Below are 13,993 nucleotides of genomic sequence, written 5' to 3' on the forward strand. Positions count from 1 at the left end.
AGCCATGGAACTTACCCGGGATCGTGCTGAGAATCATTCGGACTCCCGGAGGTGGCCTGGCTCCCATCTGCCTCCATAGCCCCTTGACACAGTCACAAAAAGAATAACAAAAAAATAACAATAATAATAACAACTAAATAAGAAACCAAATAAAAACTGCACTGAAAGCAGTGTGGTCAGGGCAGAGCGGCCGCAGCCTGGCTCACACACATAGACGACACACGGTGACAGCGGCGGCACTCCTGCACTGGGACTACTGTGTGTCACACAGGGAGACTGGCAGCAGCTAAGCTACGAGGAGCCCACAACACAAGATTATTGAGCCGGGAAGAAGCTCGTCACACGTGGGATCAGCTCAGCATTGCTCTGCCCCCTCCTCCGCCTCCCGCCCCCCCAGCAGCAGCGGACCCTCCCCCTGTCTCCCAGCACGCTGCCCGTTCAGAATAATGTCAGCCACTCCGTTGCTTTTAAAGTGAAGATTATTTGCATTTTTTATCTTTTTGTGGCAATACAAAATGTAACGTGTAACGTTTCGAGTGACGGCACTCAGTCTTTATCAAACACGGTGATGTACAACGAGACAAAAGTGAAACTCAGTATGATACAATCACCTATTGTACACAAACGGCCACATATTAGATACAAAATACATAAAGAGGTCAAAATCTGGCAATAGTGATTCCAGGTCTGGAAGCAGAGTTGACAGATGTGATGAGACCATGGGATCTGCAGAAGTATAAATAGTATAACTAGTATAAATATGTAACCGGAAAGATGCATTATAAAACATATGACAAATGCAGACCTGGCACTCAATGTGACTGTCTTAGGAGCAATACCTAGTTACAATCTGTCCCATTCTATTAAATCAGTATAGTATAGTAATGCCCTCTCTCCATTGCCCCCTAACACACTCTGCTAGAAACATGCAAGGGCATTGGCCCTGAGCTGAGATTGCAGCCATCTGAGGTCAAGCAAAACTGACCATGTAGCCACTGGATAGGAGTAACAGAGTTAAAAAAGGAATGCATCATTAAAAGTGACAAATTATGTTAAAATAAAATATATACTTATAATATTTTTATGCCCCCTCCCCTATTCAACTGTGTGCACAGGGAGGGGGATTGTTTTACTGAATACAATCAGCAACAACCATTTTGTCATTGCCCTCACTGCAATAGAAGGGTATGACAGCCAGGGAGAGTAGTGGAGGATCTCCATGTACCAAGGCATCAGTCACTATAAATGAAGTCATCCCCACTGATCCCAATGAGTGGTGTTCTCGTACTGTATATTGGGAATTCTATTGTGTTATATGGCATCAGGGATGCATCAGTATGCAAAAACATTTAGTGCCAGTAGGAATTACAGAGGTACAGAGGTTATTGCAAGTTACTGGTCTGTTGAGAGGGTCTAACTCTACTTCTCAAGCCTTTATGGTTATGTTTGGGCCCTATTAACATACCAGTAAAATACAATAACCGGTCACTCTGTAATTCCTACTGGCACTAAATGGCTTTGCATAAGGATCCCTGATGTGTTATGACGTGGGGTTTACTGAGGCACAGTTTCTTGTTTGTTAAAAGGTAGGTGCACTTCAAATGCAACAGAGAGGGGCTTGGCCCAACCACATATGACTTTCCACAAAAATCGCATGCAATAGGGAACAAGCACCATATGTTCTGCACGCAAACAAATGGTGGTTGTTCCATCTGTGTTTTAGCAAAAAGCCATATCATATGTGATAAGACCAAACACCTCCCCATTGTATTTCAAAACACAATTCAAATGCAGGGATATGTCAGTATGCTGTAACATCTAGTGCCAGTAGGAATTACTGAGGAAATGGTTTTTTTCTTGTATTTTACTGGTCTGTTAATAGGGCACATAACTCCATTTCTTAAACCAATATGCTCTGCCCGTAGGGTTTACTGAGGTACACATTGTTTTGCTTTTCTATGCTATAGGTAGGTAGACCAGCTTTCTAAAGCTACAGTTCTGACTCCCTGCTGTGTCAAACACCTTTACATATTGCTACTTATTATATGTGCACTTTAATTAGTGGTAATATGTGAAGATATTCAGCACTTTATTCATAAAAGAGTCTATCCAGGAGTCTTTGAAAGCTATTGAATAGTAAACCAAAAAATGTGTACCTCAGTAAACCCTACAGGCAGAACTTTTCAAATTTTGACTTGTGAACATAATGGTTGAGAAGTGGAGTTGGGCCCAGAAACAGCAACAGAAAAGTAAAATGTAAGAAAAAAAAACAGTTCCTCAGTAACTCCAAGTGGCACTTAGTGGGAATTTAGCATCTTTTTTGCATACTGTTTTCTTAGATTTTTTTTTTGTTTTTTTGTGTGGAAATTGTTGTGACCTTTTTATTGCGAACTGAGAAGTTAACCACCACTATGAAACCAGGTTTGTACTTAATTTGTCTTAAGTGTTCTCCGGGTTCCAGATGTGAAAGCAACTAACCAAGTAGCAGGCATAAAAATTACACCAAAAACATACTAAAACCAGGGCACAGGTTATTTATGGGAAATAAACCCACAGATAAATCAGAGGAGGGGGAAAAGGAAAAAAAAGGCAAACTTTCCCTGCCTGATCATAAATGCCCCCTTATGTTTTTAACGTGTTCATTTGATGCATGGCATGGGTAAGCTGGCTATAGTGTGAGGCAGAGAACTGACACCAGAGTAGCCAATAGTCAAAAGGCCGCTACCCCCACAATAGCCCATAGTAACAGCTTTCTGCCCGACACCTCCCATTAATTCTTTGGGTCGATATGATCACGAAGATAGTAATTTTATACGAATTCTTATATGTTTTAATAAAATAAAATCTTTTGTACAAAAAAAAAAAAATAATTCTTAATTTTGGCATATTCTGACATCAGTAACTATTTCATACATCAGTGTACAGACCGGTGTAAGGTGTAAATTTTTGCGGAATGAGCTGACATTGTCATCTGCACACGTTGAGGATTCTGTGCAGATTTTGGTGAAGAAAATCTGCAAATCTGCAGATCTGCAGTGTAACAGCAGCATTAATGTGAATTTGATTTTGAAAAAGGAATGTAGACTATAGCTTTAATCCCGCGCAAAAATAATATAATGATCATGTTATTTTCCTTGTGCATTGTCTCAGATTTTTTATGCTTTTTGTTGTATATTTAAGTCTATAGGAGTGTAAAATTTCTGCATAAATCCAGTATATGCTTGAAATGACATCAGATCAGGTGAAAAAAAAGAGGAAAAATAAACGCATGCTTAAAAAACTTAAGAAAATCCGCATAAAAAATAGACATAAAAAATGTGCATATCTGATGTTGATTTTCACAGACAATCAACAATCAACCATGACAATCGGCAACCTGAGCAGATACCCTAAGGGTGATGCCACACATGGCGTTTTGAACCCGTTTCGGCCCGTTTTTAAGCAAAAAGCATGCGTTTTGCTTAAAAACGGGCCAAAAACGGATTCAAAACACCATGTGTGGCATCACCCTTAGGGTGCGTTTGCGCATTAAATTTTTCAGATGCAGTTGTCAAAACCAGGAGTGGAATGAAAAAAGAGGAGGAATAGCTTCATTCAATGATATGTTCTCAGCCATTATGGTCCACAACTGCTTTTGGCTTCAAAAACTGCATCTGAAAAACTGAACGCACTCTGAGGGCGCGTTCACACGTTGCGTTTTGGTCGCGTTTTCATTGCGTTTGAAACGCATATACAGCAGCTGAGGAGAGGTGATTTGCCTAATTACATTACCATTTAAGTATGTAAACGCAATGTTAACGCAATGTTAACGCATGCGTTTACAAAACGCATGCGTTAACGCATTGTTAACGCTTGCGTTAACATCACGTTTACGATGCGTTTTGTAAACGAAAATGTTAACAGTGATGTAATTAGGCAAATCACCCCTCCTCAGCTGTTGTATATGCGTTTCAAATGCAATGAAAACGCAGGTCAAAACGCAACGTGTGAACGCTCCCTGAGGGCGTTCATAATGTTACACTAGCGCACAGGGGTGGGGCTTTGGGCAATCGCATATGCGTTTCCAGAGAAACGCATGCGATCGGGTTATGAATCGCATGCGTTTCCTGGGAAACGCATATGTGATCGTCCTGAGCCCCACCCTCTGTGCGCTAGCGTCCCGTTATGAACACAACGCTAGTGGAAAGTGTGAACGCGCCGTTAGGCTGGCGGCACACGTGGCGTTTTGAACCCGTTTTTAAGCAATGCGTTTTTTGAAAACGCATCCTTTTTTTAACAGACTGCTTAAAAACGTCCCAAAAGCGGGTTCAAAACACCAAATGTGCCGCTGGCCTTAGGGTGCAGTCACACATAGCGCTTTGACTATATATTTATATGGAAATGGGTGCTGATTGCGTGCATTTGCATAGAAACGTATATGTGATTGGCCGTGATACGTCCATGTGCACTTTGATTCGGTTTCAAAGCGCTACGTGTGACCGTTCCCTAAGATGCAATATGCAACAACACCTGGGCTACATGGATTGGACAGTTAGCGGCTAGGTGTTAATGCACTTTGTGTGCATTTATAGTCCATTTTGGGGAAAGCTGAGGCAAAAACACTGAGAACCACAAGAAGGATTTTAACAATCAGACAAGAAGGGGTTAAAGAGTTCCTCCACTTTTCCTTTGCCTCTGCCTGATTTATGACACCATGTGTGAGGGTGTGCAGACGTACAGATAACCTTGCTATCTCCTCAGGCACGGCTGACACCTAGGTAATTCTCAGCGCTCAGAGCCCATAGCTCCATGAAGGCAAAAGTTATTTACTGTCTGATGCTCCTGCATTCTCCGTACAGCAGCTTCCTCACTAACATGGCTGGCCCGGGTAGCCTCCCCTTTCCTTCCCACTATACTTACCACACAGGAAGCTCCTCTCCTGCGGTCTTCAGCAAGATGGCGCTGGCTTCCCCTAGCAACAAGCAGTGCTCCGACTTTCAATGTGAACGGAGCATGCTCAGTAGCTCACAGTGAGCGCATTCCTAGCAGGTAGAGTCGGGTTCTCTTTGTAGACAGGGGGAGCCGTACAGCAAGTGGGTACATGCACTACATGCACTATACAGCCTACATGTATATTTAGTTATATTCTAATAAATATTAGGAAATATGTATAATACATTTTTTTAAATCATTTATTATAATAAAAAAAAGTTGTGACATTATCCCTTTAAATCAGGTGGCTGTATGGCTTTTAGGAATAGGAAGGTGCTGGCCTGACTGATCAGCTAGGAGAATTTTGAGAGAGAGCCAGGTACCCCCACTCCTAATGCCCTTTCCATTATGCCCCCGTTCTTTCCCCCTCTCCTTATGCCCCCTCAGTTATGCCCCCTTTTATAATGTTCCGTCCATTAAGCCCCCTTTTTTAATGTTCCCTCTTTTTTGTGCAGGTTTTAATTTTAAAAAACCCCACGGTACTCACCTTTCCTCCGGTCTCGCCATCTTCTGTCCTTCAGTAAGGCTTCCAGCACCGACAATGTTAGTATATCTCTAACAGTCCTGTCTATGTGTAAGTGTATATGTAAATTGTAGCAGTAGTAAAATAACGTATGCAGGTATATGTGAGTGTTCTGGATGATAGTGATACAGGTATGCAGTGAGGACGGATGACCAGCAAAGAAAAGGAGAAAAGGGGATTAAAAAAAGATTAAATGGGTTTGCCCATCAAAGAAAATTCTCAAATTTCAATCCCCTAGTGATGTTTACACAATAATGATCGATTTTATTTCTGTTCTAGCCCCCATCACTCAGTAATGGCCACTGTAAGATTCCAGAGTGTTGGCAGGGATTCTCTAAGCAGCCACATTATGATCCCTGTAGTGCTGTGAGTTACAATGCCCTGAGGGTGCTTTCACACGATGCATTGTGTCACGTTTTTGGACACATTTTAAAGGCTGAGGTGTAACCTCAGCATGTTATCAAGGCTGAAGCCTTTGGAATGCGTCATAAACGCATCAAAAACCGTGCCGCAATGCATTGTGTGAAAGCGCCCTGACAATGTGGTTAGATTATCAGGGTCCACAGTTTATATACTAGTATTTTACACATAGAAAGAGAGATGAGACAGATTTTGTCAGTGGACAGAGTTAAAAAATTGTTGGTCTTAATGGGACTCTCAGTCTGTGCGTTATTTTTTCCACTCTAGTGTACTCAGCCAGAGTGGAGCAATGTAGCTTGTGACTGACCAATTTGCAGAAAGTTCTCTCCACTATATTTTCTCTATTCTCTGCACTATATTTTGCCTATCTTCTTGATTAAAGGCAAAGACAGAACTCATCATTTCGTCTTGGGTGCCAACTTTGGAAGATGCTATTGTATTGTATAGCACCCTCATAGGCAGGGTCCTCCTTCCACGTTTCTCCAGATCACTGTAGTTTTGTATTTTGTACTTGCTTTTGTTCTTTTCTTAATGTAATGTATGTGAACCCCTTACTGATTGTACAGCACCATGCAATTAATAATGCTCTATAAATAATAATAATTGTGTAGAAAACATCTTCCATCCGCTTGCAAATGTTTATAAGTTTGGATGACAATTGTAGACTTTGCACAGACCTTTATAAAAAGCCAACAAACAGAAACAGTCTTCTGTATTACACGAGGTGCAATCCACCACCCACCAAACAGGCCATTTCCCACGCACAGTTTACTTCTATCAATCGCCTAGTGAGTAACCCCCTGACAAGAGGATTGAAAGGATTGAAAAGATGCACCAACGTATCAAGGCTAGAGGGTACCCCAACAAGGTCATCAACAAGTGTTTACAACCTACCACCTGGACTAAAGATAGCCCCAAGAGACAGTTGAGACAGTGTCCAGTGCTCAGAAACAGGGGAACGCTATATGTCTCAAGTGCTATTTACAATTGCTGCAATCGATAATTTATATGGTCATTAGTGTCCATTCTCTCGATGGAAAATGCATACAGCACCACCATTCAGCAAATATCAGGACCACCACACTATTCCATCAATGATGGTTCTCCTGAAGTTATCTATCTGTAAAAATAAGGGGTTATTGTAGAAAAACAGGGGACCTGCCTAATGTATTATCAGTGCATAGGTGGAAAATAACACCAGGCTACAGTGGTCAACCAATTATTAAGTGACACATCACTAGATTTTATGATTTTTGAGACAAAGAATTCTCTTTTTTAATTCAAAATGATTAAAATTATTATTACAAATAATTTTAATATTTTATAACACTCACACCTTTCCCATCCCCCCCTTTTCTGTTTCCTATATTAAACTTTTTATGGTGGTGCATTCCAGTGAGTGCATTAGGGACCCGCTGTTTTCTTCTTTTAGATATTTTTTAGCACTTTCACAATCTAGATATTACTGCACTCTTTTCACTGACAGCTTTTACGATCTAGGTATTATTTCACTCTATTCACTGTAGCAGAACCCCTGTTATCTAGGTATTATTGCAAGCTTTTCTCTGACAACAGCACTTTTATGATCTAGGTATTACTGCACACTATTCAATGACAGGAGCACCTTCACAATCTTGGTATTCGTGCACACCTTTAACTGACAGGAGCACTTTTTCAATCTAGGTATTAATGCACACTATTCACTGGCATGATCACATTAAGAATCTAGGTATTAGTGCTGGCTATTCACTGACAGGAGCACCTTTACAATCCAGGTATTACTGCACACTATTGACTGACAATACTACCTTTGTGATCAAGGTATTACTGCACAAAATTCACTGACAGCAACTTCTCTATGACCTGGGTATTACTGCATGCTATTTACTTAAAACAGCACATTTTCCATTAAGGTATTACTGCATGCTATTGACTGATAACAGCACCGTTACAGTCTAGGAATTACTGAATTCTATTCATTGACAACGACACCAATACAATCTAGGTATTAGAGCATGCTATTCACTGACAGACGTGCTTTTACAATCTGACAGGACCACGTTTACAATCCATGTATTAGTGTACACTATTACCTGGACAGAAGCACCTTTACAATCTAAGCATTAGCGTCCACTATTCACTGACAGTATTACCTTTAGACAGGACCTTCACGTTCTTGCTGTATAATCCTCTATAAGCAATAGTAATACCCATGCACTATATATAGCAGCCTATGAGTAGCCTAATGCAGTTCTTTAGAGTTACTAAAAAGGGCAATTATTTCAGATTACACCTGTCCCTAGTAACTCCAGTCCTTAATACCTAAGTGATCTGCAAAGAGAAGTGCCAATCTGACCAACACTATGAAGAGCAGCACACACTCACACACTCACACTCACACACACTCTGGACATGTCACCCTGCTCTTATATGGCTGATTTACATGTCCAGCCTACTCAATCACAGAAATGCCTACTGAGGACATCCAGTGGTTGCTAAGGGGCTACAGTCAATCAAGCAGCTTGGTGCTTTTTCCCAAACACAGACCTGGATCCTGAACATTAGTGCTTGTTCAGTCTCTGAGTTTGTGGGTGTCAAATCCACCAAATTTGATATGGACCGAAATATTTCCACTCATCACTAACCACCAGTAAAGAGAAAATAACATAACAAAAGTAAAATTTTCCAATGCAAACATGAACTTGTAAGAAACCAGGGACATTCATAATGTAAAATGTTCTAAAAGGGTATTGTAATTTGGTTATACAAATACAAAAAAATATACTCTACTGCAGAGTAAAATGAACCTGAATTTAATTCCAAAATAATGAACCCAAAGGTCGCATTATAGACGCGTGATGAGGCGCCATTACCCCCCAAAATAACTGCCATGCGTAAAGTTACGCTTAGCAATTATTCCCTGTAGTTCGCAGGCTGAGCGGCCCAGCGCGCGGTGATCCGTGTCAGCAGCGCTCCGGAGCGAGAGCGCAGGCCCCAGAAGACCTGTGGACAGCGGGTCTGCTGCTCCCTGTCCTGCTCCATCTCTACCTGCCCACTGCTGCCTGCGTTTATGTGATCCCGACGGGACTTAAAGGAAACCTACCACTTGTAGTGGCAGGTTTCTGATGGAAATACCGGGCACCAGCTCAGTTCGCGGTTTAAAACACTTTTTAAACTTTATAGCCGGCGCAGGCAGGTACGCGCTCGGCGCTTACCATGCGCGCGGCTCTCATTCACTTCCTATGTAGCCGCGCGCACAGTAAGCGCCGAGCGCGTACCTGCCTGCGCCGGCTATAAAGTTTAAAAAGTGTTTTAAACCGCGATACCGCGGTTTAAAACACTAACGAAAATAAGCTCCGGCACCAGCTCACCCTGAGCTGGTGCCCGGTATTCCCATCAGAAACCTGCCACTACAAGTGGTAGGTTTCCTTTAAGAGCAAGACCGGGTGAGTGTGTGCAGTGTGTGCAGTGTGAGTGTAGTGTGTGTGCAGTGTTCTGTGTGTGCTGTGTGAGTGTAGTGTGTGTTCAATGTTCTGTGTGTGCTGTGTGAGTGTAGTGTGCGCTGTGTGAGTGTAGTGTACGCAGTGTAGTGTGCGCAGTGCAGTGTGCGCAGTGTATTACCGAAATTTTCATACTCCTCTTCGGGTAAAAATAATCCTCAAAAATGGTGAGAGGAGTATTTTTACCCTTTTGGAAAAATTTTAGTGCGACCTCTGAATGAACCCCTTTACTGTCTTGTGATGTATTAGTATGTCACACGTGGGCTGTGGGTGTTTGAAAAGGGCTCACTGGCTCAACCCTCTTCATACAAGGTGGTTGTTGGATATTGCAGCAAACACCCACCGGGAACACCTGCGATCGGTACTAGGGGGCATCAACCCTTTTCCGGCAGTGCCAAAAAGACAGCAGCATGTGGGTGCCGCCATCTTGGCTTAGATTGTTGCTCCCCGCTGGTTTTTGTAAGCCATTGAGGCCATATAGTTTCTGATCATTTGTAACAGTATGCCAGTAGTAAATTGTAATAGATGATTGGTAAAATCCTCATATACTACCATACTGCAGAATTGCAGTATATGGTTGGCTCAATCAGACAACCTAGGGTTAAAGAACCCTAGGGGATCTGAAAGATAGTAAAAATATAAATATAAAAAAGTAAAAAAAAAAAAAAAAAATTCAAATCACCCCCTTTACCTAGAACTGATATAAAAATAAAAAGTAAAAATCATAAACATTTTAGGTATCCCCGCATCCCAAAATTTCTGATCTATCAAAATGAAATAGCAGTTATTCCCGGCTTTTAACCCCATAATGGAAAATAACACGCAAAAGCTCAAAACACCACTTTTCACCCTTTTTCACATATAACAAATTTAATAAAAACTGATCAAAAGGTCATACAGTCTTCAAAATTCGCTAATTATTACTGACAGTTCATCCCACACTTCTCCTCTCTGGTTTCTCCTATTGTGGTGCTCAACTCCGACTCTGGCTTTTGGCAGCTAAGGAGGCCTTTACGAATTTAAAGTCTGTGTTTGCTTCAGCTCCAGTTCTTTACGTCCCGACAAGGAGAAGCCTTTCCATTTGGAAGTGAATGCCTCCTCCCACAGAAGGGTCCCAAAGGCCGAACCCTCACCTGTGGATTTTTCTCTAAGACTTACTCCTCCGCTGAGAGGAATTATTCCATAGGAGATCGAGGACTGCTGGCGATTAAGCTCGCCTTAGAAGAATGGCGTTACCTCCTGGAGGGACAACAAGAATCTCATCTATCTCTAGACTGCTCAGCAACTCAATCCACATCAAGCCCGCTGGTCACTCTTCTTCTCCCGATTCGATTTCCTCATTCATTTCCGTCCGGCTGAGAAGAACATCAAGGCTAATGCCCTCTCTCGTGCCTCAGATATCATTAGGGAAGTACCGGCTCCTCGGCATGTCATCCATCCTGAGCGACTGGTTCTGGCTGCGCCTGTGGATCTTCGACAACTACCTCCTGGCAAGACCTACGTACCAATTGCTCTACATAGGAAGACTCTGACTTGGGGAAATTGCTCAAGTGTGGCTGGACACCGCCGCAGCAAGACCATTCCGCTTTGCGGCGGCCTCTGGTGAAGACCATGTGCCACCTAGATTCCGGTCCCGAGTGTCGGCTAGTACCACCTCCAGTGGTGGTCCAGAGGATTCACTGATGCATCCTGACACATGCTTTACATCTACAGCCATCAACTGAAATATACGATAGAGGCAGAAAAGCTGAACATATCCTGTCAATGGCCCACAGTCAATGGCCCACTGGTGCAAACGCTTTAATAAATCTGTGCCAATATCTAAATCTTTGGATATAAAAATGACCAGGTTTTCGCACATCATTAATTATGTTTATTCTATTGTTCTTATATGAATGTATGTTTTTACTTGGTTGCCATAAACAAAAAATGTCCTACACACATATCGGCAGTTTATTCATTTATGTAGTGTGTGTGGAGAATAGTTTTTTCTTGTATCTGGTGAAATATTAGCACAGGGGTGCCTGAACCCTATTGTGCACTTAGTAGATTAGTTACATCATTTGCATTTAAATCTACCAAGCTGCATGCAATATTGTCAAGCTGTTTTCTTACTTCTTATCCTGAGTACTTGCAGAAGTATCTCTGATGAACAGTGCAGTTGTGAAAAGCTCTGTTCACACTGATGTTCTTCTTTATGCTGTTCTGTTTTGCTTTAAAAAGTAAGTACAAATGAAGTTCACTTTTATCCTGTCAGGACAGCCATATAGAAACCTGTCTTAATATTTGCTTTATATTAACTCACAACACATAATGGTGTTATGGAAGTTGTTAAGACCCACTATATCACTACACTGGTATGACTTGGGGCTTATTGAGGCTAGTATTCTCCCACTGGCTGGTAGTGTTACAAATAAATACTTAGACTTTTCACTGGCGCAGTCAATCTGGCATCAATACACAGCAACCTCCTATCTTGGTACTACAGATAAATAAATATATTAAAAAAGAAAAAAACAATTGCTGTGATTGCACACTGTGCTTTACCAAAACTCAATAGTACCCAAATGTCTGTGTGCTCTGTGATCTGATTACTGCTTGAGGTCTTATTCTAGTTTTCTTGAGGTATAAGTCCAAATAGGGTCCCAAAAATATACCAAAAAGTCAAATTACTTGTATTTGGCGAATTGCACACAAATGGAGGATTATTGAAAAGAAGCAGGAGACCTGCAAAATAAATATGAGGAAAAGGGATATAAGGTTAATGAATTGGAGAAAGCAAAACAAGACGCAGCTATAGGGCCACATGTATCACTCGTTTTTTCTGTTGTTTTTGCGCCTTTTCATTCAGGCGCACCGTTTTTGCGCCATTTTTGCGATTAAACGCCAAACTAGCCGCGCAGCAAAAATAAGCAGCTTTCCCTCATCTATCTTAGCAATCCAGATGTTTTGCTGCGCCTAATGATATTCATCACTTGCAACGTCTTCATTTAGGCGCAAAAACGGGCGCAAAAACACTCCAGCCCGAAGGTGGCTTTATCTGAGAAGAAAGCACTGAGCCCCTTTGCAGAAGAGCTCATTTCTAGCAGTAAAGCTCAGCCAGACACTAGAACATATAATAGATACATTAGATACACTGCAGACAGGAGCTGCAGACTCTATTTACAGATCATCACCTTCTATTTACAAAATATTCTGCAAAACCCTCAACTCACAGCAAGAGCAAGAGAAGTTTGCACAAGTTTGCAGAAGCTTGCAGATACTACAAACAAGTGTCCCCCATGTAATTCTGCACAGTGTCTGAGGGGGATATTGTGCAGAATTACAGGGGTGCAGCAGGAGACCAGCACTGGGGGATCCCCTCCAGGAGAAGCCCCTGCTGAGGAGGTCACTGGGTGCAGGGTGTCACACACCTGGGTGCTGCTGTGAGTGTTATCTTCATTCTGGGCTGTGGGAGAAGCAGAGAGGAGCTTGTAGCAGGATGACATGTAAGTGCCCGAATCTAACATTGCGCCTAAACTGCGCCAAAATTGCGCCTAAACTGTGTTAAAGTAAAGTGATTAATAAGAGGCAGAAAATATACTTATCACAGATGGTTGTAGCGTGTGATAATTCTGGCAAAACAGTGCGCCAGAATTTAGGCGCAACTACTACACTTAGGCGCACAAAAGTGATAAATGTGGCCCATAGTCTCTAGAGAAAACCTAGGAGAGATACATCATAGTGAAGAACAAAAATCAAAGTTCCATTTATAGTCAATTACACTGCACAATGAGGTATATTTAAGAAAATTATAAGAAAACACTGGGCTATTTAGAGGGAAGATAAAGTGATAGGAGAACGTATTCCAAGTAAACCAATTTATCTTCAAAAGAGCAAAAAACATGGTCAACATGGTAGCCCCAGCGGTGAAAAATACCAGAATAACACAAATAAAAAAACTGTGGGGACATTAGCACTATGGGGACAAAACCAAATGGATTTTTACCTTGTAAAAAATGCCAAGGGTGTAGGATATTGAAATTAAAAAAAAAACCCTGTTCACACTGTAAAAGCCTGTTACACACAAAGGGGCTCATTTACTAACTTCCGTCTGACATCCCGACGATTACCATTTTGCGCCGCTGGGACAGGGATTTAAAAGGGGTTTTTGGTGCACGCGATCGGATTTTGGCGGCTTTCATTCGACAGAAATCGGGGGACGCGCCGTCGGACAATCCGACGGATTCGGACAATCCGCGGAGTTTAACTTCAAAATTGTGTGGCAAGCGGGGAAACGGCAGTTTCAGGAAATCAGGCGCACAATCTCAGTGAATTGCGGCACAGTGCATTCCGGACGGACAATGCACTTTCGTGAACCGGGACCGGGTAAGTAAAAGTGCCCCAAAGTGTCATTTATGGAATAACATGCACCTGTGAAAAAGCATACATAGGAAGAACAAAACGATCTATGAATACGAGAGTTAACAAACATCTGAGGAATATAAGGAAAAATGACGGGAATACACAGCCAAAGTAACAGCCACGCTAATATTTGGCATAGCGCAAATATAACCCAATCGGAGAGGAGGAAATTTTA

At 41.9% G+C, this 13,993-nt stretch overlaps 1 protein-coding gene and 1 long non-coding RNA gene across 12 annotated transcripts in view; one reads left to right on the forward strand and one right to left on the reverse strand.

The window, feature by feature from the left end:
* The window catches only part of MSI2 (musashi RNA binding protein 2), a 466,329-nt gene extending 461,343 nt beyond the window's left edge, over positions 1–4,986 (reverse strand). For 10 of the 11 annotated variants that reach the window (XM_072136101.1, XM_072136094.1, XM_072136099.1 and 7 more), the window contains exon 1: positions 16–349. In XM_072136101.1, the coding sequence (XP_071992202.1) occupies positions 16–77 (62 nt within the window). In that variant the 5' untranslated portion in view covers positions 78–349. Of the gene's footprint in view, positions 1–15; positions 350–4,899 lie in introns of those variants that run through there. The other variant, XM_072136093.1, reaches the window with a different exon arrangement.
* A 442-nt stretch (positions 4,987–5,428) lies between these two features.
* LOC140116586 (uncharacterized) overlaps positions 5,429–13,993 on the forward strand; it is a 98,531-nt gene continuing 89,966 nt past the window's right edge. The window contains exon 1 of the long non-coding RNA XR_011852834.1: positions 5,429–5,514. This is a non-coding gene — a long non-coding RNA (uncharacterized lncRNA). The remainder of the gene's footprint in view (positions 5,515–13,993) is intronic.

The sequence above is a fragment of the Engystomops pustulosus genome, chromosome 2 (genome assembly GCF_040894005.1).
Source record: "Engystomops pustulosus chromosome 2, aEngPut4.maternal, whole genome shotgun sequence".
NCBI lineage: Eukaryota > Metazoa > Chordata > Amphibia > Anura > Leptodactylidae > Engystomops > Engystomops pustulosus.